Genomic DNA, 27,307 nt, shown 5'->3' with positions numbered 1-27,307 from the left:
CCTGGTCTGTTCCTTTTCTCAAGAGGGCCCCACTGCCCCTACCCTTGCTACCCTGGCATCCCCGGCCTGCCCTGGGCGGGGGCAGGGCCAGCTTCCTGGTTGGTATTTGCAGCCCAGTTCTGAGCTGAAACCTCCAGCCTGCCTGTGTGGGGAGGCCGTGGTGGGGTAGGCTGGCCCTGAGGAAGACAGAGCCCCAGGCTGCCGGGGGAGATGTGCCTGGCTGTGGGGCCTCCAAGAGCAGCCCAGGTTTGGGTTTTTTCTGCTTCTCCTCAAGGTCAGCCATGCCCAGCCTGGGGGCTGAAAGCGAAGTGGGTACTGGGGCAGGCAGAGGTGCTGGAGGGGCGCCAGGAAAGGTAGAGGTCCTGGGTGGACGTGGGGCAGGCAGAGGCGCTGGAGTGGACGCTGGTGAAGGCAGAGGTCCTGGGTGGACGTGGGGCAGGCAGAGGCGCTGGAGTGGACGCTGGTGAAGGCAGGTTGCCGCGGGTGCTGAGAGGCTAACCTGGCTTCAACAAAAGCCTCGTTCAGAGCTGCTAAACCCCTTCCTTCCATGAGGCTCGGGGAACTTAGATGTTCTGGGGTGTCGGAGGGGAGGCAAGCGGAGGCCCTGGGACACAGTGTCAGCCCTCGCCTATCTGTGGCTGGCCTGGGTGTGCCAGGCGGCCACACCTTGGCTGCAGGGCACCTTGGCTGCAAGGGAGCCTGGCTGGCCCTGCAGGGTGAGGGCTGGAGAGGCGGAGCCTGCCTGGCCTAGCAGTGGGGATGCCAGGCCATGGGAAGATGTGGGGAGAGTTTCTGGAGCCCGACCCGGTGTCCCCCACCCAGCTGCTGAGCTGGAAGCCAGGGGTAGGTCACGGCAGCCCCTCCCTCTCTGCCCTGCCTCTCTCTTGGAGCAGCCACGTTGACGGAATCCTCCGGCGCCTCCTCGAGGGAGGAGAGCCAGGCTTTTGGCAGCTCCCGTCTCCCCCGTTGCCAGCTTGCCAGCCCTGCCGTGCCTCTCACGCCTGTGGTCTGCCCCAATGACAGGCCGGCTTCGGTGTCCCAAGGGGACCCAGCCCTGAGTGTGGGGCTGCCCTTGGGGGAGGGCAGGGGAAAGCCAGCCCGGGCTGCCACCGTGGCCGCTGGCCTGGGAGCCACAGGAAACGTGCCCACCCTCGGACCCGATGTCTGGCTCAGGGCCTGGGTTCCACAGCCCCTCCAGGGCAGGCGTGAAATGCCACAGTTCCACCTTCCACGTGGTTCCCGGTCTGGGTGCGTCTTTCACTGAGGTCCTTCGGGAATCCTTTTCTTTTCTTTTTATTTTTTTGAGACAGAGTCTTGCTCTGTTGCCCAGGCTAGAGTGCAGTTGCACTATCTTGGCTCACTGCACCCTCTGCCTCCCGGGTTCAAGCGATTTCTGGCTAATTTTGTATTTTTAGTAGAGACGGGGTTTCGCCATGTTGGCCAGGCTGGTCTCGAACTCCTGACCTCAGGTGATCCGCCCGCCTCGGCCTCCCACAGTGCTGGGATCACAGGCGTGAGCCACCGCGCCCGGCGGGGATAATTTTCTAGCGTTCCTGTCCCACCTCTCACGAGGAGCAGATTCACCACCTTTGTTGTAAAGAAGCATTTCTTTTTTCCCCCGAGACAAAGTCTCGCTGTCACCCCGGCTGGAGTGCAGTGGCGCGATCGTGGCTCACTGCAACCTCCAGCTCCCAGGTTCACGCCACTCTCCTGCCTCAGCCTCCCAAGTAGCTGGGATTACAGGTGCCTGCCTCCACGCCCAGCTAATATTTGTATTTTTAGTAGAGACGGTATTTCACCATCTTTGCCAGGCTGGTCTCGAACTCCTGACCTCAGGCGAGGCCCGCCTCGGCCTCCCAAAGTGCTGGGATTACAGGCGTGAGCCACTGCACCTGGCCGAAGAAGCACTTTTTTTTTATGAACCTCTGCAACCCCCTCTGAGGGAAGCCCTCCCACCTTCTGGGATGCCAGGGCTCAGAGGGCGGAGGGTAGAGGAGCGCCAGCTGTGAGAGGAAGGGCAGGGTTGTGCCCAGGAAGCAGGGCTCCTCGGGGGGTTGACCCTGGGCGGTGGGAGTGACTGAGTGGGCTCCTGAGGGAAGCAGCTTTCAGGAAGGAGGTGGAGGTCTGGGAGCCCTTGGGGCCCTGGCGAATGTGGTCTTCAGGTTCCCATCGTCCAGTGAGCCCCTGAATCACATCCCGAGTGACGTCTACTGAAGGCCGCTCGGGACCTCTGCCTCCTCCTCCACTGAGAGCCCCCCGTGGCCAGTTCTAAGTTCCACCTGCCTTGGGTAGAGCCCCTCGCTGCGGATTAAAGGGCTCTGGGTGAGGGCTTGGGGGAGGGGAGGTGGCGGAAACCCACCAAAGACTTTGGGGCGAGCTGCCTGCTGGAGTGGAGAGCATGGCCCGGCAGGCAGGGGCACCGGGTTGGAATGGGGCCTCCGCCACCTCCGAGGGAGTAGGAGTGGAGACTGGAGGGAGCCTGCCCCTGAATCCGAGAATGGCGCTGGCCGGGAGCAACCCTCCAGGCAGTGGCGGGAGAAATGGGGTCACCTGCCCCAGGGGGTGAGAGGTGGGCCAGGGGGAAGGGCTGAGACCCTCAGGGGCATCCCCAGGATGTTCCTGAAACTCAGCTCTGGACGACACTCAGGTGTGCGTAGAGCACCCTCTGCCCTGGAGCCTCGAATCCGCTCCCTGCTGCGAGGCCACTTTGCTGATTCCTGCCCCAAACGTGAGGTCGTTTCAGTCCAGAAAGACGAGGTGACCTCCCCCAGCCACCTCTGGGATTCTTGGTGGAGAATCCACGCCCACCTTCAGGTCTTCACTCCTGCCCCTCGGAGGTGACGGAGCCCCACTTCAACCTGGTGCCCCTGCCTGCTGGGTGTTTATCGCAGGGGACCCGGTGGTCTCCTGGACATGAGTCCCCAGGGTCAGCGTTTCTCTTTGGGAGAGGTCTGAATGCGCAGTCATGATTTGACCATGGCTAAGTGCCCAGACAAAAAGAAAATAGTTGGCCAGACGTGGCGGCTCACGCCTGGAGTCCCAGCACTTTGGGAGGCTGAGGTGGGCGGATCACCTGAGGTTAGGAGTTGGAGACCAGCCTGGCTAACATGGTGAAACCCCGTCTCTACTAAAAATACAAAAATTAGCCAGGTGTGGTGGCTCGTGCCTGTAGTCCCAGCTACTCGGGAGGCTGAGGAAGGAGAATCGCTCAAACCCAGAGGTAGAAGTTGCAGTGAGCCGAGATCGCGCCACTGCACTCCAGCCTGGGCAACAGAGTGAGACTCCGTCTCAAAAAAAAAAAAGAAGAAAATAGTTGAGCTGCTCTCAGTGACCATGTGGGGCCCAGTTGTCCGCGCCTGGCCTACTTGTCTGCCCCTGGCCCAGTCGTCCGCCCCTGGCTCAGTTGTCTACCCCTTGCCTGGCCGTCTGCCCATGGCCCACTCATCTACCCCTAAGCCATCCACCCCTGGCTCCCTCGTCTGCCCCGGCCCAGTCGTTCGTCCGGCCTTTGGCTCCATGATGTTTTGCGGCCTATTTCTGTCTCCCGCCTGTGGCCCACCTTGGGGAGGTCCCAGTGCTCATGTGCCCTTGGTGGTCTTCCCAGCCTAGCCCTTCACAAGCTCCCTCTGTCTCCCTGCTTCAGGTGATCGGACATCCCCCAGGTACCTGCTCCCCTGGGCCCATGGATGGCACATGGTGACTGCTGGGACCAGAGGGTGAGCAGTCAGGTGTCCCATCCACCAACGTCCCAGGGGCCAGCCCCTCCACCCTGGTGCTAATCTCATCAGGAAATAGCAGAGTCCACATTTCCCAGGAGTTATAAATAGCCGGCGCAGTTTTGGGCAGCAGCATTTCTCTGGAAAATGTACCCTGTCCCTCTGCCTCCCTCCCTCTGTATTTAAATGATATCCTGAAATAGACTTGGTTTCTGGAGGCTGATGGCCTCCCGGGAGACAGAGTGTCGTGGTCAGGGTGCCGTGGGGCCAGGCAGGCCTCTCTGAGAGGATACCAGGGCCACTCCTGCAGCAGGCACTGGGAAGATGGCCGGGGTTCAGGGGTTTGCAGCTTAGGAAAGTGCCCGTGACCCAGGCCTGGCCTCAGAAGGGGCTGGAGTGTGTGAGACAGCAGCAGGTATAGCCCGGGAGGCTGCAGAGGGGCAGATCTTAGCGGAGCAGGAAGGCAGAGAGGACCCAGAGGTTCCCACCGTGACCTGGGGCTCTCCGAGAAGGATCTCTGGGGGAGGTGAGGCAAGAACTGGGCCTTAGCATCAGGAGTTGCAGTCCTGGGTCAGATGCTCCCAGGAGAACACAGGGTTGAACCTGGCAGCTGGAGCGGGAGTGACGGGCGTGAGGCGGTGGGAGGGCTGTACTGGAGGTGCCCTCCCAGCACCCAGGTCTTGCCCACCAGGTCGGGACACACACCGGGAGGCCTGATGTCGCTTTCTGAGGAAGCAGCAGTTACAGCAGCTGCCAGTCATGGACTTCACACACTCTGCAGTTTCAGCAGAGAGGATGCTGGGGGCCTTGATTTTGAACCCCAGCTCTCACTTCCTAGATGTTCTCTGGGTAAATTCCTTGCTCTCGTTAAGCCGCAGCGTCCTCATCTGTGAGACGGGAGCAGCCACGAGAGCTTAAACCGCACACGTTTGCTATGATGATGAACGGAGATGCTGTGTGTAGAGGATTCGTCAGTGTCAGACTTGCAGGAAAGGCTCAAGATACGTCCGTTGCTCTCACTCTTTTCCGTAACAACCCCGTGAGGCAGGTGTGGACGCCTCCACGAGGAAATCGAAGTTCACGGAGGTGAAAGGCCTTGCCCGAGTGCACACGGTTGAATGGAAGACTCGGATCAGCCTCTGAATGCTGCACACTGCCTCCACCAGGCTGTGTCCAGGTCCCCCTCTGAGACTCGGGAAGGACCCTTGGCTCAGCTTCCTGCAGAAGCTGCCAGGAAGCACCCGGTGGTGGGAAGCTGGGGCCGAGGAGGGGCTCTGGGTGAATCCGACCAGGTGCCGTGGAATTGGCCTGAGGCTTATGCTGATGTGTGGAGAGACCTGCCTTCAGAAGGGGTGGTCCCAAAACGTCAAACTGTGCCCCACAAATACGTAAAACTTTAACGTGCCAATTAAAAAATGAGAACCCGCACAGTGGTGCACGCCTGTAATGCCAGCTCTTCAGGAGGCCGAGGCAGGAGGGTCACTCGAGCCCCGGACAAGATAGCAGCCTGGACGACATAGCGAGACCGCATCTCTAGAAAAATAAATAAATACAGGCCGGGCGCAGTGGCTCACACCTGTCATCCCAGCACTTTGGGAGGCCAAGGCGGGCGGACCACCTGAGGTCAGGAGTTCAGGACCAGCCTGGGCAACATGGTGAAACCCCATCTCTACTAAAAATACAAAAATTGGCCAGGCGTGGTGGCGGGTGCCTGTAATCCCAGCACTTTGGGAGGCCAAGGTGGGTGGATCATTGAGGTCAGGAGTTTGCAACCAGCCCGGCCAACATGGCGAAACCCTGTCTCTACTAAAAAATACAAAAATTAGCCTGGTGTGGTGGTGCGCGCCTATAGTCCCAGCTACTTGGGAGGCTGAGGCAGAAGAATTGGTTGAACCTGAGAGGTTGCAGTGAGCCAAGATCGCACCATTGCACTCCAGCCTGGGCAACAAGAGCGAAACTCCGTCTCAAAAAAGAAAGAAATGTAAGAGGGCATGGCCGTTCCAGAATGTTTCTCTTAAGGGTAGCATCTCAGTTGACAAAGAGCATTTGATCCCTCCACCCTGTGTGGCCACTGCTGGGGGACAGAGCTGGGGACAGACCCAGGCCCGGCCCCGTGTCCAGATGAGACGAAGGAACTACGAGGACAGCCTGTGTGGTCCAGGAGGGTCTGCAAAGAACAAAAGCAGCGTAGAGGGGAGAAGAGAGGTTTCGGGAAAGCGAGGCCAGAACTGGGGCTTCCTTTGAGACCCTGTAGGACCCTTGCCTCCAGCCGGGCAGGTGGCGGCCTCACACCTCCCGTGTGTGAAGAGGTGCTCGGAGCAGTGGTTCTCCCCGAGGGGTGCTTGGTTCTCTGCACGTGCCTGAGTTTTTCTGTCTCCTGTTCTGGGTCCATCTCTCCTCTGGGCAGGGAACAGCCAAAGACAGGGCCTGGGCCACCGCTGGCCCCAAATGCAGGGCTCAGGGCAAACCAAGTGCAGACCCAGACCCCGTCGGAGGCTTGGGTACCACCTGTCCCCAGCCGGTGTGTGGGTGATAGAAGATGTGGGAAGGACCTACATCGAGCGGCAGGAAGCCCAAGGCTGACCCAGATCCAGTTTCCTTTCCGTGATGACAGTGGCCTGTTATAGCAACAGTGTTGAAACCGTGGCACGCACACACCTCAGAGTGCACAGAGACATTCTGAGGGTGACGTGGGCAGGAGAGTTTTAAGGAAATCAGTTTGCAGATCCTCAGCTGCCACATAGGTGCTGTTGCCAGAAAGCCCATCTGCCCGAGAGCCGGCATCTCGCCATCCTGTCCTCTGCAGAGGAGAGGCCGAGGCTCGCTGTGGGGGCTGGGCCCAGGGTGCCCAGACCTCCTGGGTGAGGAACAGAGGGGCTTTTAGAAATGTTGGGGTAGTGGCCAGGCACAGCGGGTCACACCATAATCCCAGCACTTTGGGAGGCCGAGGCGGGCAGATCACCTGAGGTCAGCAGCTCAAGACCAGCCTGGCCAACATGGTGAAACCCCATCTCCACTACATATACAAAATTAGCCGGGTGTGGTGGCGTGCACCTGTAATCCCAGCTACTCGGGAGGCTGAGGCAGGAGAATCGCTTGAACCCGGGAGGCAGAGGTTGCAGTGAGCTAAGACTGCACCACTGCACTCCAGCCTGGGAGACAGAGCAAGACTCTCTCAAAAAAAAAAACAAAAAACAAAAACAAAAAAACGCTGGGGTTGGTGCTTAGAAAGTAAAAGACTCTAGTGGCCACTTACAACTTTTCAAAAGTCAGGTGGTATCCAGTTCTTTGCCTTCCACAAAACTGATGGAGGACTTCATTTTCAACTGAGAGATCATTTCAAGTAGTTTTCAGTGATAGATATATATGCGATTTAAGGCGGATAGCATGGAAAGAGGTTAAAGAATGGTGTAACACGGCTGTAATAAGACTCTTTTTGACCTCATCTACTTCTTTATGTGAACAAAATGTTTCATTGTTCACATCTTTTTTGCTCATTTTAGAGACATGGTCCTACGTTGCCCAGGTTGGTCTCGAACTCCTGGGCTCAAGCGATCCTGTAGCTGGAAGCCACTGCACCTGCATGTTTTACAACAAAACCAGAAACATGAACAGAATTGATGCTGAACCTCATTTCACTCTAGCAAAAAATAACATATAGATACGTGAACTAAAACAAAAAATGTTCCGCCCATCTCATTGAGAGAGAATTCCACCAAAAAGTTACTTTACTACTTAATATTTATGAAAATGTATAATGAGGCCGGGCGCGGTGGTTCACGCCTGTAATCCCAGCACTTTGGGAGGCCGAGGCGGGTGAATCACCTGAGGTCAGGAGTTCGAGATCATCCTGACCAATATGGAGAAACCCTGTCTCTGCTAAAAAGACAAAAAATTTAGCCAGGCGTGGTGGCAGGCGCCTGTAATTCCAGCTACTCGGGAGGCTGAGGCAGGAGAATCGCTTGAACCTGGGAGGCGGAGGTTGCTGTGAGCCGAGATCACGCCATTGCACTTCAGCCTGGGCAACAAGAGCAAAACTCTGTCTGAAAAAAATAAATAAAATGTATAATGTGTAGGCTTATTTTATTTTATTTTATTTTATTTTTTGAGACAGGGTCTCACTCTGCCACCCAGGCTGGAGTGCAGTGGTTCGATCTTGGCTCACTGCAACCTCCATCTCCCGGGTTCAAGCGATTCTCCCATCTCAGCCTCCCAAGTAGTAGCTTGGACTACAGTGCCTGCCACTACACCTGGCTAATTATTGTACTTTTAGTAGAGACAGGGTTTTATCATGTTGGCCAGACTGGTCTCGAACTCCTGAGCTCAGGTGATCCACCCACCTCAGCCTCCCAAAGTGCTGGGATTACAGGCGTGAGCCACCATGCCTGGCCATCTTTTTGATTGTCTACTGCCAATCATGGTACTAACTAATCCTGAATATATTTTGAATATTTGGAACCTTGTGATCTCTGGAAATTTTTGTTTTCAATGTATACAGATTTTTTTGTGGAAGTAAAATATAATGGTGAATAAAGGACTTGAAAATATAAAAGTATAAACTAGGACAACATTCTTTTTTTTTTTTTTTTTTTTTTTTTTTTGACACGGAGTCTCGCTCTGTCGCCCAGGCTGGAGTGCAGTGGCCGGATCTCAGCTCACTGCAAGCTCCGCCTCCCGGGTTCACGCCATTCTCCTGCCTCAGCCTCCCGAGTAGCTGGGACTACAGGCGCCCGCCACCTCGCCCGGCTAGTTTTTTTTTTGTATTTTTTAGTAGAGACGGGGTTTCACCGTGTTAGCCAGGATGGTCTCGATCTCCTGACCTCGTGATCCGCCCGTCTCGGCCTCCCAAAGTGCTGGGATTACAGGCTTGAGCCACCGCGCCCGGCCTAGGACAACATTCTTTAGGAGAAATGGAATGGAAACAAATTCAAGGAGAGAAGATCCAGGAGCTCTGTGAGGGAAAGAAGAGCTTGTTCATGTAGGTTTTTTTTTTTTTTTTTTTTTTTTTGAGACGGAGTCTCGCTCTATCGCCCAGGCTGGAGTGCAGTGGCCGGATCTCTGCTCACTGCAAGCCCCACCTCCCGGGTTCACGCCATTCTCCTGCCTCAGCTTCCCGAAAAGCTGAGATTACAGGCCTCCTCCACCACGCCGGCTAATTTTTTGTATTTTTAGTAGAGACGGGGTTTCACTGTGTTAGCCAGGATGGTCTCGATCTCCTGACCTCGTGATCCGCCTGCCTCAGCCTCCCAAAGTGCTGGGATTACAGGCATGAGCCACTGCACCTGGCCTTGTGTAGTTTTTAAATGGATGAGTGCGGGTATCACGTCGCTGGGGTATTTAGATCCCACTGAATCCATGGGAAGGAACGATGTAACACTTTTATTTTAGGATGGCAATATTGACATGATTCTGGAAATCATACTCTTTGCAACTATTTAAACTTGGAAATGTTCAGATGTTGACTTTAGAATGTGCCAGGGTGCATATTTGCTCAGAATTAGTTCACAGGTGCACAGGCAGACAGGCTTGAAGGCAGACCCCGAGTTACAGAAACAGAACGTGAAACAGTCCTGTGTGAGGGGTGCCTCTGACCTCCCCTGACCCAGGGAGGGTCTGCACCTCCCTGGGCTCCAGCCCAAGCCTGGGGACTTCCCCTGTGGAGGATTTGCTTATTTGGGAGCTGACGGCTCGACCCAAGTTGCCTCCCTGAATCTTCACAGCAATCCCAGGGAGGCAGGTTCTGTTGCTGGCTCCCGTGTGCAGATGGAAAAACTGAGGCTTAGTGAGTTTAAAACTTGCTGGGATTCAAACCCAGGCGGCCTCCTGAGCATGGGCTCCTGACTCGGATAGGCCGGTTCCCTCCTGATGGGCTCCAGCACCTCCTAATCAGGTGCTTACCTTTTGTGCACCTCAGTTTCTGCATCTGTGAAATGGGGTAATAATACGCATATCCCGGGCTGGCAGTCACGAGTGAATAAGGTGTCACGGGCAGGAGTGCCTAACAGGGTGTGCCCCGCCTCCCTCATGGCGGCCACAGGGGCCTGGGGGCTAGGGCCCCCCGAAGGGTTGATTTCCAGGTAAACATCAGCTTATCCCAGCTGCTCACATCGCCTTCCTGACTGTGTCGCTGGCTCTTAGCAGTGCTGACCCACGGGGAGAGCTCTGGCTTGGCCTCCGAGTGGGCACCTCCCTCACCCACATTCTCTCTCTGCAGCTGGACCCACAAACTGTGGAGACCAAGAACTGGCACACAGACGTGATTGAGATGAACGGGGTGAGCCGGGGATGGGAACGATCAACCGGGTGAGCCGGGAGGTGGAACATCTGTGCAGCGGGTGGGCAGCCCGGCCCTCTGGCCGCTCCTGGGGCTGCTGTGCCGCCTGGACCTCCCTGCAGCCCAGCCCCCCTCCCCTCCTGCCCACACCCTGCCCGTGCCGTCCTGCAGGTGTTGAGGGAGCCCTGGGTGTGAGCCAGCCCTCGTTTGCAGTCTTGGGGAGGGGACCCCTGTGTTTTGGGGGCATTCCTTGGGCACTCACGCCCTGGGGAACTTGTACCTGCCTCACCCCCCAACCAGATCAAAGTGGAATTTTCCATGAAATTCACCAGCCGAGATATGAGCCTGAAGAGGACCCCGTCCAAAAAGCAGACCGGTGTCTTCGGTGTGAAGATCAGCGTGGTGACCAAGTAGGTGCTGCCTCCAGTCTCCCAGTCCTGGCGTCGGTGCCCCTGGTCCCCACCAACCTGGGCCCCTGGCCCTCCCCGCCTAGGCCCATCCTGGCACCTAATCAGTCGCTTTAGAAGCACGTGAGCCGGCACTGAAATGCTGGAAGGTGTCTTGTGAGATCCCAGATCGTCTGTTCCTCGTAATGAGCGGGAAGCTCTGTCAGCCGGGGGCCCACGTTTGGGCTCGGCACCAACAGGGACTGGCTGCCCCTCGGGAAAGGGCATGCATCCCCCAGTTCATCGCCACCCCAGCCCCTTGTCTCAGGCCTGACCCACCTCCTCGTGTGGGCTGCCTTCCGGGCCTCCTACAAGCGTCTGAATCTGGGGGGCGTTCTTTCCCTAGAGTCTCGGCCTGACCGTCTCAAGTTCCCAAACCTTCTCCTGCCCACTTCATTCGCGGCCCCTCCGCAGGCAGGCCGCGGGTGGGCAGGCTAGGGTGGGGTGCGGTGGCCTCTTTCTCTGCCCTTTTCTTGCCCTCCCCGCCCCCCTGCCCCGTCTCTCCATTCCAAATGCTAGAAGCTCTCCGGGGGCGGGTGTGCTGGGTGGGGGTTGCTACGGGAGAGTTGTCATGGGGGCCGCCCTCCACCCATCCTCACGCCCCACCCCAGGCGGGAACGCTCCAAGGTGCCCTACATCGTCCGGCAGTGCGTGGAGGAGGTGGAGAAGAGGGGCATCGAGGAGGTTGGCATCTACCGGATATCAGGCGTGGCCACGGACATCCAGGCGCTCAAGGCCGTCTTCGATGCCAGTGAGTCTGGAAGGCCCAGCCGGGGTGGGTGCAGGCTGGTGGGATGGACGGGAGAGCTCGGGAGAACCAGGAGCCTTCCTGGAGAGGAGCCTTGGTCTGTTTCAGAGTCCCTGTGGCAGGTGCTTTTTCTGCGTTTTCTCACGTAATCCGCTCCCTGCGAATCTCTTGTCCGTTGCTGCAGGGAAGGAACTGCAGAAACTCAGAAGGGCCGACTTGCTTGCCCAGGATGACCCAGCTTGTGGGTTTTGGTTCTGGACTTAAACTCAGATCTAACCAGAGTCTGCGTGGCTGGCTTTCTTGCTAGTTCCTGGGTGCCTAGTGAATCGCGGGGAAAGAGCTTTGAGCCTGCACTGCTGTCTCCAGGGCCCCAAGTCCCCGCCGGGGCAGCTCTGCCTCTGCATAGTCCACCATGGTGAGGCCTGACCTTTCTGGTTTCTCCTTCCTGCTCCTGCTGGTTCATGCTGCAGCAACCACACACCCAATTGTCAAGAAACCTGCACTGACCAGGCAGGATGAATCTGTGGGGAGCCTGGAGTGGAGGACCGGCTGGGGCCTGGGAACTTGCTGGCCTTGGCTCCTCTGTGCAGCCTAGAAACTGAGGCTTTGTGGGAACGTGCTTTTACGTGTGAAAAGCGTGCAGTGCCTTCCAGACAGGGGCTTAGCGATGGGGAGGTTCCCGTTGGAAGGCAGGTGCAGGCCGCACGGTATGAATGTGGCTGTGAACTCTGGGTGATGAATTTCACTCCCCAGACACCCTCTCCCGAGCAGCCGCAGCAGATGGCCCCAGGCTGTCTCCCCGTTCCCCCGACCCCGACCCACAGACACCTGTGGGCATTCTCTATGTCCTGCCTTTCCGGGGCAGACCAGAACCAGAGATGGAGTGGGTGGGGGCATGGAACAGGGCCGCCGGCCCAGCTAAGGCTGTCTGACCTCGGCCCCACCCCTGCAGATAACAAGGACATCCTGCTGATGCTGAGCGACATGGACATCAATGCCATCGCCGGCACGCTCAAGCTCTACTTCCGGGAACTGCCTGAGCCCCTCCTCACGGACCGACTCTACCCAGCCTTCATGGAGGGCATCGGTGAGGCCCTGAGGGCTCCTAGGGCTCGGCTGGGCCGGACTGAGCCAGGACTCCCTGCCCGGAGAAGTAATCAGCAGGAGAAATATCTGTGGCTTCCTCTGCTGGCTGACCTTTCCAGTGCACTGGGGCCTGTGGCTGAGGGGCCCGAGGGTGAGGTGTGGCCTGCTAGGACCTGGTGCAGACACTGGGCCCTTTCTGGCCTGCCTCTTGCCCCTGATGTCCCCATGGGCAGCCCCCTCTGCTTCCTATTTGGACATTGGCCTCTTGCTCGAAAGCTCGAGCATCCAGGGCAGACTGCCCTGAGGCGAGTGGCCAGAGGCTGGCATTCCAGAGCCGAGGAGGAGGCTGGTTCAAGCCAGAGGGTACTTGAGACTGGTTGTGCTGAGCCTTCCAGCGAGACCACACACCGTCCTGTCACCTCTGCTGAGGGCCCCGGCCAGCAGGCCTTCTGCCTCCACCCACCTGGGCCAAACCCAGCCCCAAGGGCATCCCTTCAGCCTTTTCTTCTCCTGGGGCAGACCAGAGCTTCAGCCCCCCCGCGGAAGGTTGCTCACACCCACACGCCAGCAGCAGAGAGGGCTGAGAAACAGAATCCACCACTGGCAGGATATGTGCCTACTGGCTTCATCTTTAGCCACACAGACCAGGGGGTGTCCTGTTAGGAGACCCGGGATGCCCCAGCGCCCAGGCCCATGCAGTCGGCTGCAGGAAGGGGGTCTGCTCCCACCAGCCGGCCTCCTGGCTGAGTTACCAGTCATGGTGAGGCCTCCTGAAGGAAGCAGCTGCTAATAGCCCACCCAGACACGAGGCCCTCCCCTGTGGGATCTGCTTCCCAAACGCCTGGAAGCCTGGGGTCTCCTGCAGGGGCCCACAGCCTCATGACCACAGGGGCTCTGGTGGGAAGCCCCTGGAGCTGAACGCCACACTGGCCCTTCTCTCCCACAGCCCTGTCAGACCCTGCTGCCAAGGAAAACTGCATGATGCACTTGCTCCGTTCCCTGCCCGACCCCAACCTCATCACCTTCCTCTTCCTGCTGGAACACTTGAAAAGGTAACAGGGAGGGGCCCCGGCCCCACCTCCTCAGTCCCTCCGCGTGGGCGCTGCCTCTGTTGGGCTGTCTGTGGGGGGTGAGAGTTTGCTCTCCAAGTTCTTGCACTCACGTTTTTCTGTGTTGAGAAATATTTGGGTCCCGTAACGAGTAGTAACCTCAAATATTGACCACAGAATGCTCAGGACTGCAGGCAGGTTTTATAATCAGTGGGTCCTTGACCTACCAGTGGTTCATTGAGTCCATTCAGCCTTCTGTAAGTGAATGGAGAACAGATAGTATTAGGACTGTAGGCAGGTTTTATAATCAGTGAGTCCTGACCTACTGGTGGTTCATTTAACCAGTGTAGCCTTTTCTGAATGAAGTGGAGAACGGACAGCAGTAGGATACACTGCAAGCCTTGAGTGCAGGTGCTGCTGTTCAGTTACCTGGAGGCGTGTGGACTGTTACAACGGGCTGTATTGTGGGCCACAGTCAAAACAGGTGAAACGCACTGGTCTTGGCCCACACCTCACTTGACATAGGGAAACTGAGTCCCCACACCAGGCGGAGACTTGCTTGGGTTAGTAGCAGATCTGTCCTTAGAGCCCTCAACTTCCAGATCCTAAATTCAGACCTTTCTTGCCCTCCCACCACCCTTTCTAGACAGGTCCAACCAAGAGTGGCTAAAGTTGGTTGTACCCATAGCAAAGTTTAGAACTGAAAGTGGCCCTGAAGAGGTCCTCAGGCTTGTGTGGGGAGGTGGTCCCTGGGCGTCCCTTTAACCCGCCTGCACGCCAGGACCAGGGAGCCCCTCAGACTGCTCTGCAGAACAGTTCCTCCCTGAGCTCAGCCCCAACTCAGGGCCAGGCCCCCTGCTGCAGCTCAGCCGGGCCAGGCTCGGGAGAGCCAGCGGAGACCTGGACGCGCCCGGGGCTGGTGTCTTGTTTTTCCCATCATGAAACATTTTTCCTCTGGTTTGGCCAGGACTAGAGCCCTGACCAATTCCGAAAGCGTTTGGCAAGCCTTGTGGGGAGGAGTGAGAAGGGAAAATTCATTCGACTTCCACCCTGGGAACTGGGCACAGTCTGTTCCCACATCTGGGCCCCTGGCTGGGCCGTGTGCGCGTGTGTGGTGAGGGGCTGGCCCCGCTGCACAGCTGCCTGTTGGCATCACAGTGTTTGTTTGCCTGTTTCCAAAGCAGGCGCGGCCACAGCTCCTGCCTGGAGGGTGGGAATGATGGTATGGAGAGGGGTGAGAGGCGCTGCTTAGGCTGGGTGGGTCTCAGCCCAGAAACATTTTCTGAGACTGAAGGAGAACCAGAGCCCCTCTGATGTGTTTGCTGACCCTGGGCCTGCCTGGACACCAGCCCTGATGGCAGCTCCTGCTGTTACCCCAGGGAAGCATCGCAGAGCATCTGGCCTGTTGAGCAAGAGAAGCAGGGGGGGATCCGGAGGGAGGACAGCCCTGGGTCCCACGATGCAGACAGAGAGGCACAGGAGGCAGCCCTGGGTCCCACGAGGCAGACCCTTCCTTCCGGAGAGGCACGGGGCAGCCCTGGGTCCCACGAGACGGACCGGAAAGGCATGGGGGCAGTCCCTGGCTCATCTGGAAGTAGGGTTGCTCCTGGCCCAGCACAGCTGGCAGAGCCCCAGGTCTAGCTAAGGACTCCTGCTGGGCTCCAGGCCCTGCCTACCTTTCTCACCTGCCTCACCCAGGTTGACTCTTCCTTTGGACCACTTAGCATAGGAGTAAGTGACAGAGCGGTTAAGAGCATAGGTCCTGGAGGCAGCCACCTGCGTTCAGATCCCAGCTCTACCACTTGCTAGCTGTGTGACCTTGGGCAAGTCACTTACGCCCTCCTTACTTGGGTTTCTTCATCTAAACAATGGGGATAATGATAATCGTACTCACCTCAAAGGACTGCCTCGAGTGTGAGCTGGTACAGGGGAAGTTTTTAGAGCAGCACTTGCTCTCAGGCCAGGGAGCTGGGGTTGGCCTCTGTGGCTCCCTGGCTCTGGCAGTTCACCGTCAGTTCGGGAGGGCCCAGCAGCTGGAGATGTCAGCACAGAACCCAGCACCTGGCTGGGCCCTGCTCTCCTGGATGAGTCCCCTTCCCCCGGGGGAGGTCCCCACTCCTAGGAGAGGGAGATGGTGACCCCCGTCCAGGAGTCGTTCAGGAGCTCCTACAGCGAGGGCCGAGTGTCCCGGCGTCCGAGTGGCCGCGGAGAAAGGGCTTCTTTCTTCCCCGAAATCTTCTCCTTTTTAGGGTTGCCGAGAAGGAGCCCATCAACAAAATGTCACTTCACAACCTGGCTACCGTGTTTGGACCCACGTTACTGAGACCCTCAGAAGTGGAGAGCAAAGCACACGTCACCTCGGCTGCCGACATCTGGTCTCACGACGTCATGGCACAGGTACCCCGGCCCCCCAGCACCGCCCAGGCCCGTGGCTGGCAGAGGGTGACTCTGGTCCCACGACGTCATGGCACAGGTACCCCGGCCCCCCAGCACCGCCCAGGCCCGTGGCTGGCAGAGGGTGACTCTGGTCCCATGACGTCATGGCACAGGTACCCCGGCCCCCCAGCACCGCCCAGGCCCATGGCTGGCAGAGGGTGAGACAAGCCCCCTCAGGAGGAGAGAGAACAGCTCAGTCTCCACGCCTCTTCCCTCATGGGAAGCTCGGTTGATGGGCTGTGGGGTGTCACCAGGGAGGCAGGACTGCAGACACTTCTGCCCCTCCCAGGCCAAAACAAATGCGTGAACCTAGACCAGGGCCCAGAGAATGTCTGTCCCAGATGCCGGCTGCATTCTCAGGAGGGCCTCGGTCTCAGAAAGCAAGCCCGGGGGTGGGGGAGATGCTGGGTCCTTGTCCTCACACATGGAAGCTCTGAGGTTGCTTCCAAGGGCAGGAGGCCTCCCTGGGATTCCTGCAAGACCCAGAGCGGGGGTCAGACTGTGGCCGCCTCAGGACAGAGCGGAAGCCTATGGCCAGGTTGGGGAAGCGGCCCCAGGCCCCCGCAACCCTCTGCCCTGTAGCGCCTTCCACGGCTGCAGAAAGGCAAACACCTGGACTGCCCAGGAAGGGGGGGTGGCCGGAGCCAGTCTAGGGAGTGGGAGGGGCAACACAGGCTGGAGCCAGCAAGGACCACGTCTTCGCGCACGGCCAAGGCCAGGGAGCCCAGCCTCTGCCTTCCTGTCTCCCCACAGGTCCAGGTCCTCCTCTACTACCTGCAGCACCCCCCCATTTCCTTCGCAGAACTCAAGCGGAACACGCTGTACTTCTCCACCGACGTGTAGCCCGAGGCAGGGTGGCTGCGGGGAGGGGTGGAGCCAGCCCCTCCAGCCCGGGGCCCAGCCCAGACTTGAAAGACTGCAATAGAAAACTCCCAAACCCAGCGCTCCAGACTCGAGGGAAGCCAGCTTCCGAGAACTGGAATGCGTCCGTCTTTTGTACCACCTTGTACAAAGCCGGCTGCCCAGCCCCAGCCTCACCACCGCCTCCCACCTCCTGCCCTCTGTACCTCTAGTTGTGTCTGATGCTCCGTGCTGTTCGGGAATTGTTTCATGTACACTTGTCATGCGGAAAAGGTAGTGACCGGCCCGGCGTGGGCACACAGACAGCCCGCTTTGTTCCTTCATTTCCTCCAGCACTTTCTTTCCTCCTGAGTCCAGCCCAAGGCCTTTTATTTTGCGCTGTGTAACTGCTGCCAGCTTCTCTCTTGGCCCTGCTCCCAGATGGCGGTCTCCTGGCAGCCTCCCCTGTCTTCCTCCACCCGCTCTTCCTTCCCGGCCTGCCTGCATGCATGTGCACCCTCGGTCTTCGCTCCATCACCTTGAAAGCTCTGAAGAGGCCCCGGGTGGCGGGGACAGCGGTGGCCTGTTGGGTGCTGCCGTTTGCCGCTGCCGGCCTCTCCTCGACCTCCGCCTTTGGGAGCACACCTGCTTTGCCTTGCTGCCTGTGCAAATGCTGGACAAGGACATACACTCACACTCGTCCCCAGCTTAGCACAGAGCTGGAGCACCCATTTCTGGAATTTTCCGTTTGGGAATCTCCACTTCTGGGGTTTACCTGTTCAGCCTCCTGCCTATCAGTGAGGCATCTCTGACTGTTTCTTCTACTGCTTTTCAGTTCCCTTCCCTGCTGTTCTATTTCCTTTGAGTGTAAAGACTCACAAGTGACCTGCTATTGAGATAGCCAGAGGGTCAGGAGAGAGTGGGGGAGGAGGCAGTCAGCCTGCTGAGAAAACACCAAGGGCTCAAGTGGGGAGGAATGCACAAGCAGCGCTGGGTGTCCCGGGTCTCAGGTGGGGACGGGCTGAACGGGGGAGGTACGCATACGCAGCGTGTCCCGGGTCGCGGGTGGGACAGCTCTTAGGAGCAAGTTGTGGGGGCTTTTCGAGTGGGGCCAGGCTTCCTGGAGGGTGACTGATGTGGCTGAAGCAGGTGTCCAGGCAGGCAGGTTGCAGCCAGGAGGTCCCTGGGACCGCAGGACCTCGTGGTACTCTTGCCTTAGATTTTACACACTCTCCACAGCCAAGCACTGCCACGGGTCCTTCAGGACCTGGGAAGGAAAGGCACAGGCCCGCGGTGGCCAGCCATTGTGCTGCCACCTCAGCTTCTGGACGCAGCCTTTTGGGTAAACGCTGGGAACTCCAGAAGTTGTGGGGAGTCAGACAGCTGCCTCTCGGGGCTGGGTTCTGCTGGGGCCTCCTTGTTGGTGCTGTAGGCACCCACCAGGGAGTAGGGACCCGAAGCTTCCATTCCCAACTTGGAGACTTCCTAGGAAGGAGTGAGGTGTGTTCCCACCGCAGTTTCCCATACGAGCTGTGGCTGCCAGCCTCGGGCCTTCAGCCTAGGAGAGCACACTCGGCTCCAGGGGCTTGAGTTACAGCCACAGTTAAGCTGCTGGCTCTTCTGTGTGGCAGAGCGTCGTTTCTGGGCCCTCAGGACTGGGGAGCTCAGTTCCCATTCTTGTGCTCAGGGCTGAGTCTGAAAGAAGGGTGTGCTGGCCCTAACACTGTAGCACTTGCTCAGTGAGGGGCAGAGCCCTTTTGGATCCCATTTACTCCTGTTGCCTTGGGCAGAACAGTAAATATTCTGTGCACGGAGGAGACATGCCCAAGAGGAAGGAAGTCCTGACCATCAGCTGCCTGTAAGGAGCCCGTGCTCCGTGGAACAGGCAGCGAACTTGAGTCTAAAGACCCAGCGCCTGGCCCTTCCTGAGGTCCCTGCCTGGCATCCGAGTGTCGGTGTGTGGCACAGAAGGCTCCTGCTTGCTTCCAAAGCGATGGACAGGAAGGGGCAGAGTGAGTCACGGCCCAGAGTGGGCACCTTCGCATCTCAGCCTCAGGGAGCCCCACGGCCCCAAGCTTGCTGAGGCAATATGAGAACAGGCTACGGGAAGGCTGCAAAGGCTGAGAAACGCAAAGGCTCATATTTATAAATCCCACCCCCAGAGCGGGGAGGGTCAGGTGCCCGACCTGGACTAAACTGCACCAAGCAAACACCCAGCGGGGTCTCCTGTGAGCCGGGACCGTGCAGCCTGGGACCTCCAGTCACTGCACCTCGCAGGAGTCAGGAGCCAGGGACCGTGCAGCCCGGGACCTCCAGTCACTGCACCTCGCAGGAGTCAGGAGCCGGGGACCGTGCAGCCCGGGACCTCCAGTCACTGCATCTGGCAGGAGTCACGCTAAGGGTTCTCCTGTGAGCAGGGACTGTGCAGCCTGGAAGCTCCAGTCACTGTGCCCAGCAGGAGTCAGGCTAAGGAACCCCGGTCTGCCTGTCCTTGCTGGGCAATGGCTGATGGCTGCCAGTTTCTGCTGATACACAGGTAGGATGGGACCTGTCATGAATATCTGACTTTAATAAGTTGGTAAGGATATATTTTTTTGTCTATGTTCTGTTTCAACTTATGTAGATTATTATAAATTGATGTAAACCACGTGAGAGGAAAATGTTAATAAAAAAGGCAAAGCCCCAACATTTGCACAAAACTCAGCCCTGGTGTGTGGATGTTTGTGTTCGCAGTGGTCCAGGGAAGCCACCAATCTAAATATTTAACTCTTCCAGCTGCATCCAGATGCGAGTTTCCAGGAATCTGTTTACCTAATTCACTCCCCTTGAGCCTCCCTGTGGCCCATGGGGGCTGGGGCAGCGCTGCGGGGAGGTGGGCTTGAGCCCTCTCCTTGCTCTTCAGAAAGGCCTCCAGATCGGCCAGCATCCAGGCTGCTTCTGGCTCACCTTTGCCATGTGCTGCTACAGTACAAATGTCCCACCCGGGACCTGGCCATTGGTGTGCCTTGAAAGTGGCATGACGTTGTCCACTGGAGAGGAAGCATCTTCTTTGATGTAAACGCTTCTCTACACTTTCCTTCCAAGTGGCACATCTTTGAGGCAGCCTTTTGGTCTGATCTGCTTGTCAGAGAAGCTGGGTCTCTGAGGGCCTACCCTCCCTTTGGGTGAACCAGTGGCATGAATATCGGCTCCCACCAGCCGAAGCAACTGGACACTGAGTTTATTCTGAAGATCAGGAACAGATGTCTCTGAAAATTGCTGTTTGGTTTATGAGCTCATACTGGCTCCCCAGCCATCTAAAACAGGAAACTATTCATCTCTCGAGCGAATAGGCGGTGTGGACAATGCTCGGCTTACGGAACCGATGGCTACTGACAGCCCTGGAGCTCATCTTTCCAGGCAGCATTTCTTGCATTTGCTCCCATGTGCTAGACTGAAAGATGGAAGATCCCAGGCCTCCTAGGACTTTGACAGGTACCAGGTAGAAGTGTCTGCCCTTGCTTCAGAGTGCCTGCAGGTGTCCTGTATTCAGGGACAGTAGAGGAAACAGTTTGTTCTGAGCTCTAGGGAATGCTCCAACTGGCCTAGTAGTGATGAAGCCTCCTAGCTGTGAGACTGGGAGGGGCATTATATAGAATTCACCGTAAAAGGACATGAGCCTTGAGCAGGAGCTCATATTCCAAGGAAATGGCAAACATGACCCAAGGAAGGTGTTACCAGCTGGGTTTGACATCACTCATGTGTACACACACACACTCGGGCCACCAGGCCATGTAAGCTGAGTCTGAACTCTGGTTAAGAGTGTGTGGGCTAGAAGACGGGGCAGATGAGGAAGGAGGCAGAAAAAGAAAGGGCAGAGGAATTAACTGTATTATAGGAAAAAGGAGACTTGTTACCACTGGCTGAAGGGGCCCAGAATTGTGTGGCCCCCACCAGGCTACCTGCCTGTGCCTCTCCCAAGAGCAAAGGCCTGACTCCATCAGTGCCATCTCCCCCGCAGAGCACCAGGGTAAAGCAGCAGCAGTGCTGAAGCCCAACTGTAGACGGCTTTTTTTTTTGTTTTTAAACCCATGGCACACAACTAGTCCAAGAAAAATACCACAAGGTCAAGTGGAAAACACGACATGTTAAAACACGTCCCTGACACTGGAGAACGAGGGTGGTGGTGAGCTGCCCCTCAGCGACGTCTGATCTTGGCCAGTAGCTGCTGTGACCGAGTCACCAAGATGACCACAGCAGGGCCCTTCACGTGTGACCTCGAGCTCAGCCTGGTCCAGCAGTCACGCTGTGAAGCCAGTGTGTGCCTCTCGGCCAGCACAGGAGGCCCAACGAGTTCATGGATGGGATTTCAGTGCATCCCAGGAAGAGGCTGGGCTGGGCTTCTTGAGGCAGGCCCTGGCAGATGTAACAATCTTGGTGAGGGTGACAGTTCTCTAGCAACCCTGCCTCAGCCTCCCCATCCCCAGCCTCCTCAGAGCTTTGCCATTCTTTCCCTTCAGATGGTATCTCTGGGCCACCTGGCACTGTTTTTAGAATTAGGGAATTTGAAAATAGAAATAAACCAACCTTTTGAACTGTAAGGTGTGTGTGGCGGGGGGTGGGGGTGTATTTTTTTTAAAAAAAGGATGGCAGAACACAAAACAAGTGAGATAATTGGTTGGACGGCATCCGTCCGCCTTGCCCTGCCCTGGTATTCGAGACGGATAGTTGCACGGAGTTCCAAAGTAGAACAGCTTCCCGGGTGCCTGTAGAGACACTGCCACCTCTGTGCCCACAACACCAAACAACCTAGAGGGCCAGCTGTGGTCAGGCCTGAAGCTTTGTGGAGCTGAATTCCTATATGTCAACATCCTGTCTCCCGATCTGCTCTGAGAGAATCCGGCATGGGACGTCCTCTGTGAAGGTTGGCTGGAGTCCAGGAGCAGCCAAGTGTGGCTCCCCGAAGGCTGGAGGCAGAGAAGCCAGGCAGCTCCCTCAGAATACCAGTGACACGAGGGGAAACGAATGTCTTCAGGCCCTGAAGCCAGGCCCTGGTGTGGTCCGGACACTGTCCTCCAGAGAGCAGCCTGGGCTCACTCTGGAGAGCTGGCATCGTCCTTCCCCACGGGCAGTTACTCTCACCGGAGGTAATAATCAATCGCAGCAGAGAAAGCAGCAAAACCTCCACAACCAATGGCCCCAGCCTTTAAGCCAGCTGTCAAACAAACAGAAAGAACACGACCTGTGGTGAGTGACACCTGCTGGCTGAGGAGGCACTCGCGGAGTCTGCACACCCTCAGGTGCCATGAAACAAGCTTAAGCACCGCGAGTCATTCAAGCGATCACCGCTCCGGAAGACATCAGTGAAGCAGTGTATGTGATCTAACCCAGTGTGCTTTATCTAACTACATTTGTTTAGCTTTTCTCCTTCAAAGGGTATTTCTAGTCTTAGGGAAACAGCCCCTCACAGGCAGGAAACTGGTTAAGAGAAGCAGCCCTTGGAATCAAATGAAAGCATATGGCCTTGACCCTGGTTTGTTTATGGAATAAGTTCCTGGGAAGGTGATCAAAGCAGTCCTTGAGACAGCAGCGCTTCTCAGAGAGGCCCTGGCATAGCTGAGCCATGGGACGACCGGCAGAGAAGTTACTTGGTCAGTCATTAATGGTGCCTGAGGAGCAAAACCAGTTTCATGACAGCAAATCATCCTGTCCCTCAGAAGATGAGAAAACCAGCTTTTTGCTCTGGGTAAGTCAGGGCATGACAGATGGAAAGTGGCCCAGTGATAAAACACTGATGCTTCTAGGAAAGTCAAGTCACCAAGGCCCTCCCCCACACTCTGAACGGACATGCCAACAGGGAGAAGTGGCAGCAAATTGTTTTTTTTTTCCTCTTTTTTTTTTTTTTTTAGAGCTGATAATCTAATATTTCTAGAATATCTGTACTTAGCATTCAATGGGTAAAAATCAGAATCCCTGAGAGCAGAAAGATATTACTGTTATAATTTCTATCTAGAATTAAAACAGACAATTGTCTAGAATTATTGAGAAAAATGTTGGCCACATGTGGTGGCTCACGCCTGTAATCCCAGCACTTTGGGAGGCTGAGGCAGGCAGATCACAAGGTCAGGAGTTTGAGACCAGGTGAAATCCGGTCTCTACTAAAAAAATACCAAAAAAAAAAAAAACATTAGCCGAGCGTGGTGGCAGTTGCCTGTAATCCCAGCTACCTGGAAGGCTGAGGTAGGGGAATCACCTGAACCCAGGAGGTGGAGGTTGCAGTGAGCCAACATCATGCCACTGCACTCCAGCCTGGGCAACAGAGTGAGATTCGGTCTCTTTAAAAAAAAAAAGTTACAACTGACAGGGATGCTGCTTGCATCTCGTGGGTAGAGGCCGGGGGTACTGCTAAACATCTCAGAATGCACAAAACAGACCCAATCCCAGCAAAGACTCATCTGGTCGAAAATGTCAATAGTGCCAACAATGAGAAACCCTAATCTAGATCCTAGCGAGTTTCCAAACCCGAGTTAACACAGAAACAAACATGATTTATTTGTCAGAGGGGAAGAAGATCAAGTGTCCCTGGAACACTCGTGTGTTTGGAAATGACAACCTCAGCACGTTGTCCAAGGCCACAAAGGAAAAGCATTCGAGAGCCGTTTACTAACCTCTGAAACCAATGGCTCCTCCAGTGATGCAGCCACTAATGACACTGTTCTTCCAGTCCGATTTTCCCCGGTACTGTGGGCGGAGAAGTACATGTTAGAGCCAAAGAAACAAGCCAAGCGGGACCATTAAGGAAGAATACACAGGGTTGCTAGTTAGCTCATTCAGTCCCTACCCAAAGGAAACCTAATCTTTCTCAAAGATACAGTTCATAAGTATACAGCGTGTGTGTGTGTATATATGTATATATACATACTGTGTGTATATATACGTGTGTATATATATAGTATGTGTTCATAGATGCTTCCTGCAGGTGGCACCGGAGTGCTGAAACCAAGTCCAGCATTTGAAATGTAATCAAAATTTCTTCAAGGGGCTCTCCAGTAAGTCTCATGTTTAAAATCATTAGCTACCTTCTAGCCTACAAAAAGTAAAATATAATGCAAGCCCATACTGTAAACACACAAAACGTCTGCATTAGAGACTATTTTATGGAAGTTCAACCTAGAACGTATCTGATGCTTCTGATCTGCTTTCTAGTAACAACTTTCAAATAACTTTTAAAGAGCAGTTTCTCTTTAAAAGTCATGAAATGGTGGCCCCAGCAAGGATTTCTCAGAAGGCAGAGACACTTACAGATTCTACCAAACACTCAGTACAAGAAAACATGGCTCCCACAATGGCAAAATTTTTGGCATAGGACATTCCTCTCTGCCCCATGTCTTTCAGAACTTCTTTCGCAGTCGGTGTACGGTAAGGATCCTTCGGGTCAAAGCCCACGTTCGTATCGATGCCAGCGGTAAACACCCCAAATGCACCTCCTAAGACAAATCCTAGAAGCAAACACAGAGATGAAGGTGTCTTTGGCATGTTTTCTGGATTACTGTATTGGGATCATCCTGGAAGGGCCATACTTTTGGATGACCACTGGTGCAAAGGACACCCCCCTCTTGCCACTCAAACTCTCCACTTGCCTGGTGGAGAGTTTTGCACAATCCAGGGTCTGTCTGACTGACATCATCTTCTCTGTCTCCTCTAGGATTTCTTCTTCCCTTCCCTAACATTTCTCAAGATTCCATCTTTAACCCTCTTATTCTCTCTACACTCTCATATGTAAACTAGTCACCCTCAAGTTCAGCTATCCACTTTGCAAATCACTCTCTTGGCCACTGTGACATTCACAGTAATGCTTTACTGAGCACCACATGCCAGATATGCCACAGCCTCATTCATTCTTCACAATAATCCAGTGAGACAGATGCTATTAGCCTCTCCTTTCTATAGATAAACTGAGGCTCAGAGAGGTTAAGCAACTTCTCCCAAGGCCACACAGCTACCTAATGGCAAATCCCACACTGTTTTCCACATCTGACCTTCCTGAGCCTGCTGGACATGTCCATGTGGATGCCCTCTCATGGCTTCATGGTCAATATGAGTTCAATACAATCATGGGCACCTCCCCTCCAGACTTTCCTGCCTACAGCTCCTTCCTTCCAGTCATGCCATCTCCAAACACTAGGAGCACCTCTGACGGCTTCTTTACTTCCTCCTATAACCAGTCAGTCATGAAACACGGCAAAATCTTTCATCCTACTTTTGCAAGTCAAGTCCATCCCTGCCTACGTCCACAATTACCACCCCAGTCCGGGGCCTTCATCACTTCAACTGTGGAGCACTATGAAGACCCCATTCATCCTTTCAACAACTCTATCAGTGATTTATTAGGGTCAGGCGGAGTGAGGAGCAAACACCCAGTCCATGCCCTCATGAAGCTTCAGTCTCGCAAACTTCCTCTCTGGCCTTCTCATCTACAGATTTTTCTTTCCTTCACCAGACTCTATCCTAATTCACTATGTTCATTACCTCTTGTTACTCTTTGTAAAAAACATCAACTACTGCCCTAATGCCTGTAAGCGAAACGCCCAAATCTCCCCCCGACTCAACCCCAAACTTGAAATAACATTTCTCCTTTGCTTAAGTGTATTTTCTTCCTTTTTTTTTGAGATGGAGTCTCTGTTGCCAGGCTGGAGTGCAATGGCGTGATCTCAGCTCACTGCAACCTCCACCTCCTGGTTTCAAGCCATTCTTCTGCCTCAGCCTCCCGAGTAGCTGGGATTACAGGCACACACCACCATGCCCAGCTAATTTTTGTATTTTTAGTAGAGACGGGGTTTCACCATGTTGGCTAGGATGGTCTTGACCTCTTGACCTCATGATCCGCCTGCCTTGGCCTCCCAAAGTGTTGGGATTACAGGCATGAGCCATGTGCCCAGTCCTTTTTTTTTTTTTTTTTTGAGACAGGATCTTGTTCTGTCACCCAGGCTGGAGTGCGGTAACTCAATCACAGCTCACTGCAGCCTCAACCATCTGGGCTCAAGAGATCCTCCTGCCTCAGGCTCCCGAGTAGCTGGGCTCTCAGGTGCATACCAGCTAATTTTTGTATTTTTCGTAGAGATGGGGTTTCGCTATATTGGCCAGGCTGGTCTTGAACTCCTGGGATCAAGCGATCCACCTGCCTCAGCCTCCCAAAGAGCTGGGATTATACAGGAATGAGCCACCGCACCCACTCTGCCTACCTGTATTTTCTCAATCCTTCAAGACGCAGCTCCAGTCTCACCTATGGTCTTACTCAACAACAAAAAAAGACCTTTCTTCCTACTTCACTTGTTTTCATTGACATTCTCACTACATTCATTTCTTAAATGTCTTTCATTCTCAGTGAGACTTAAACTCATCTGCAAATGGAGCCAACCTATTTACCCTGCACACAGAAGGAATACCGTACATTCTCAAATCTCCAAAAAGCTTAAGGGAAACGTAGAAGGACAAGTGCAGACTTCGTCTCTCCTTGCTCGCTGCTGTCTAGTCACAGTGGTCTTTCAGTTTTCCAAACTTCAAGCAACCGCTGCCCTAGCGCCGTCTGCATGTGCATTTCCATATGTCTGCATCATTCCTCTGCAGAGTTCCTGCTCGACATTCTTCTCCACATAGTATAATACGGCCCCGTGAAGACCAGGCTCTTGTCTCTCTCCTGGCACGTGATAGTTGCTTAGGAACGATTTGTTGAAGGATTTAAGAGAATGAGCGAATTCAAGGGAATGAACGGATGAATGAAGTCACCCATGTAATCACTTTTTTCTTTTCGAGATGGAGTCTCGCTCTGTCGCCCACGCTGGAGTGCAATGGCGCGATCTCGGCTCACTGCAACCTCCGCCTCCTGGGCTCAAGCGATTCTCCTGCCTCAGCCTCCGAATAGCTGGGAATACAGGCACCCACCACCATGCCCGGCTAATTTTTTATATTTCTAGTAGAAACAGGGTTTCACCGTGTGAGCCACGATGTCATGTAATAACTTTTAGGCCCCAACCACAGCAATTTTCTGATGCAATTTTCATCAAGAAAGCTGAGCTGAGGGGGCAGGAGAGGTGACGTTCACGGAACGAGGTGGGGGTGTGGTCAAGGTCAAGGCCCGCAGTCCCTCGCCTCCCAGGCGCGTGGTCTTCTCTGCAGAGATCCCCACTGCCGTCCAGGCCCTCAGCCTCCCAAGCATCCCACTCGCCCGGCCTCACCTCCCACGCAGGCCAGCGCAGCCTTGAAGGCACAGCTTTCCATCACCTTCTCGATCATCTTCTGCTCCTCACTCTTGGCTGGACTTGGGATCCCGCCCAGGCTCCCAGGCTCCAGGAGTCGGGGCTGACGCTTGTCACCCACCAGGTACTGCAGGAGAAGGCTGTACTGCAGCGGAGCTTCGGCGGAACCCGCTGCCTCAGCGGCCGAAGCCCCGGCATTGGAGGCGGCCGCCGCCATGACAGTCGCTGCCCAAGCAACCCTCGCGTCCTTCCCCCCGCAGCAGATTCGACAAGCGTCACGCTGCGAGCCCTGACACTAGCCACCGCCTGTAACGGCAGATTCGCAGCAAGAGGAAGCCGCGGCCGCAAGAGACGTCGTGCGCGCATCAGCGACAGCGCTATCGTGTTTCCAAAAAGAAAGCCTCTTGTGAAAATGGAATTGGGCTTGAACAGCTTTCCCCATGTCACAGACAAACGAGATTCAGATTCACCAGAAAG

General features: G+C 55.6%; 2 protein-coding genes and 1 long non-coding RNA gene across 24 annotated transcripts in view; 1 reads left to right on the top strand and 2 right to left on the bottom strand.

Moving 5' to 3' along the window:
• The window catches only part of ABR (ABR activator of RhoGEF and GTPase), a 235,714-nt gene extending 216,420 nt beyond the window's left edge, over nucleotides 1–19,294 (top strand). For 6 of the 22 annotated variants that reach the window (XM_015118163.3, XM_015118166.3, XM_015118164.3 and 3 more), the window contains 7 exons: nucleotides 9,931–9,990; nucleotides 10,291–10,400; nucleotides 11,048–11,187; nucleotides 12,137–12,271; nucleotides 13,217–13,322; nucleotides 15,569–15,716; nucleotides 16,509–19,294. In XM_015118163.3, coding sequence (XP_014973649.3) covers nucleotides 9,931–9,990; nucleotides 10,291–10,400; nucleotides 11,048–11,187; nucleotides 12,137–12,271; nucleotides 13,217–13,322; nucleotides 15,569–15,716; nucleotides 16,509–16,598 — 789 coding nt within the window. In that variant the 3' untranslated portion in view covers nucleotides 16,599–19,294. Of the gene's footprint in view, nucleotides 1–9,930; nucleotides 9,991–10,290; nucleotides 10,401–11,047; nucleotides 11,188–11,368; nucleotides 11,426–12,136; nucleotides 12,272–13,216; nucleotides 13,323–15,568; nucleotides 15,869–16,508 lie in introns of all 22 variants that reach the window. The other 16 variants (XM_028835841.2, XM_077969718.1, XM_077969713.1 and 13 more) reach the window with 5 other exon arrangements.
• On the bottom strand, nucleotides 9,069–15,199 carry LOC114673030 (uncharacterized). The gene is made up of 2 exons (XR_003723572.2): nucleotides 13,433–15,199; nucleotides 9,069–11,502 (listed from the first exon to the last, which is right to left on the bottom strand). It is a non-coding gene; the product is annotated as an uncharacterized LOC114673030 (long non-coding RNA).
• A 1,407-nt stretch (nucleotides 19,295–20,701) lies between the features above and the next one.
• On the bottom strand, nucleotides 20,702–27,065 carry TIMM22 (translocase of inner mitochondrial membrane 22). Its single transcript, XM_028835843.2, has 4 exons — nucleotides 26,810–27,065; nucleotides 23,877–24,073; nucleotides 23,243–23,315; nucleotides 20,702–21,789 (listed from the first exon to the last, which is right to left on the bottom strand). Exons 1-4 carry the CDS (start codon nucleotides 27,045–27,047, stop codon nucleotides 21,713–21,715), a joined length of 585 nt encoding a protein of 194 aa, XP_028691676.2. The 5' UTR covers nucleotides 27,048–27,065; the 3' UTR covers nucleotides 20,702–21,712.
• Nucleotides 27,066–27,307: the final 242 nt, after the last annotated feature.

Source organism: Macaca mulatta, chromosome 16, assembly GCF_049350105.2.
Source record: "Macaca mulatta isolate MMU2019108-1 chromosome 16, T2T-MMU8v2.0, whole genome shotgun sequence".
Classification (NCBI taxonomy): domain Eukaryota; kingdom Metazoa; phylum Chordata; class Mammalia; order Primates; family Cercopithecidae; genus Macaca; species Macaca mulatta.
This window is presented reverse-complemented; position numbering and strand designations above follow the sequence as displayed.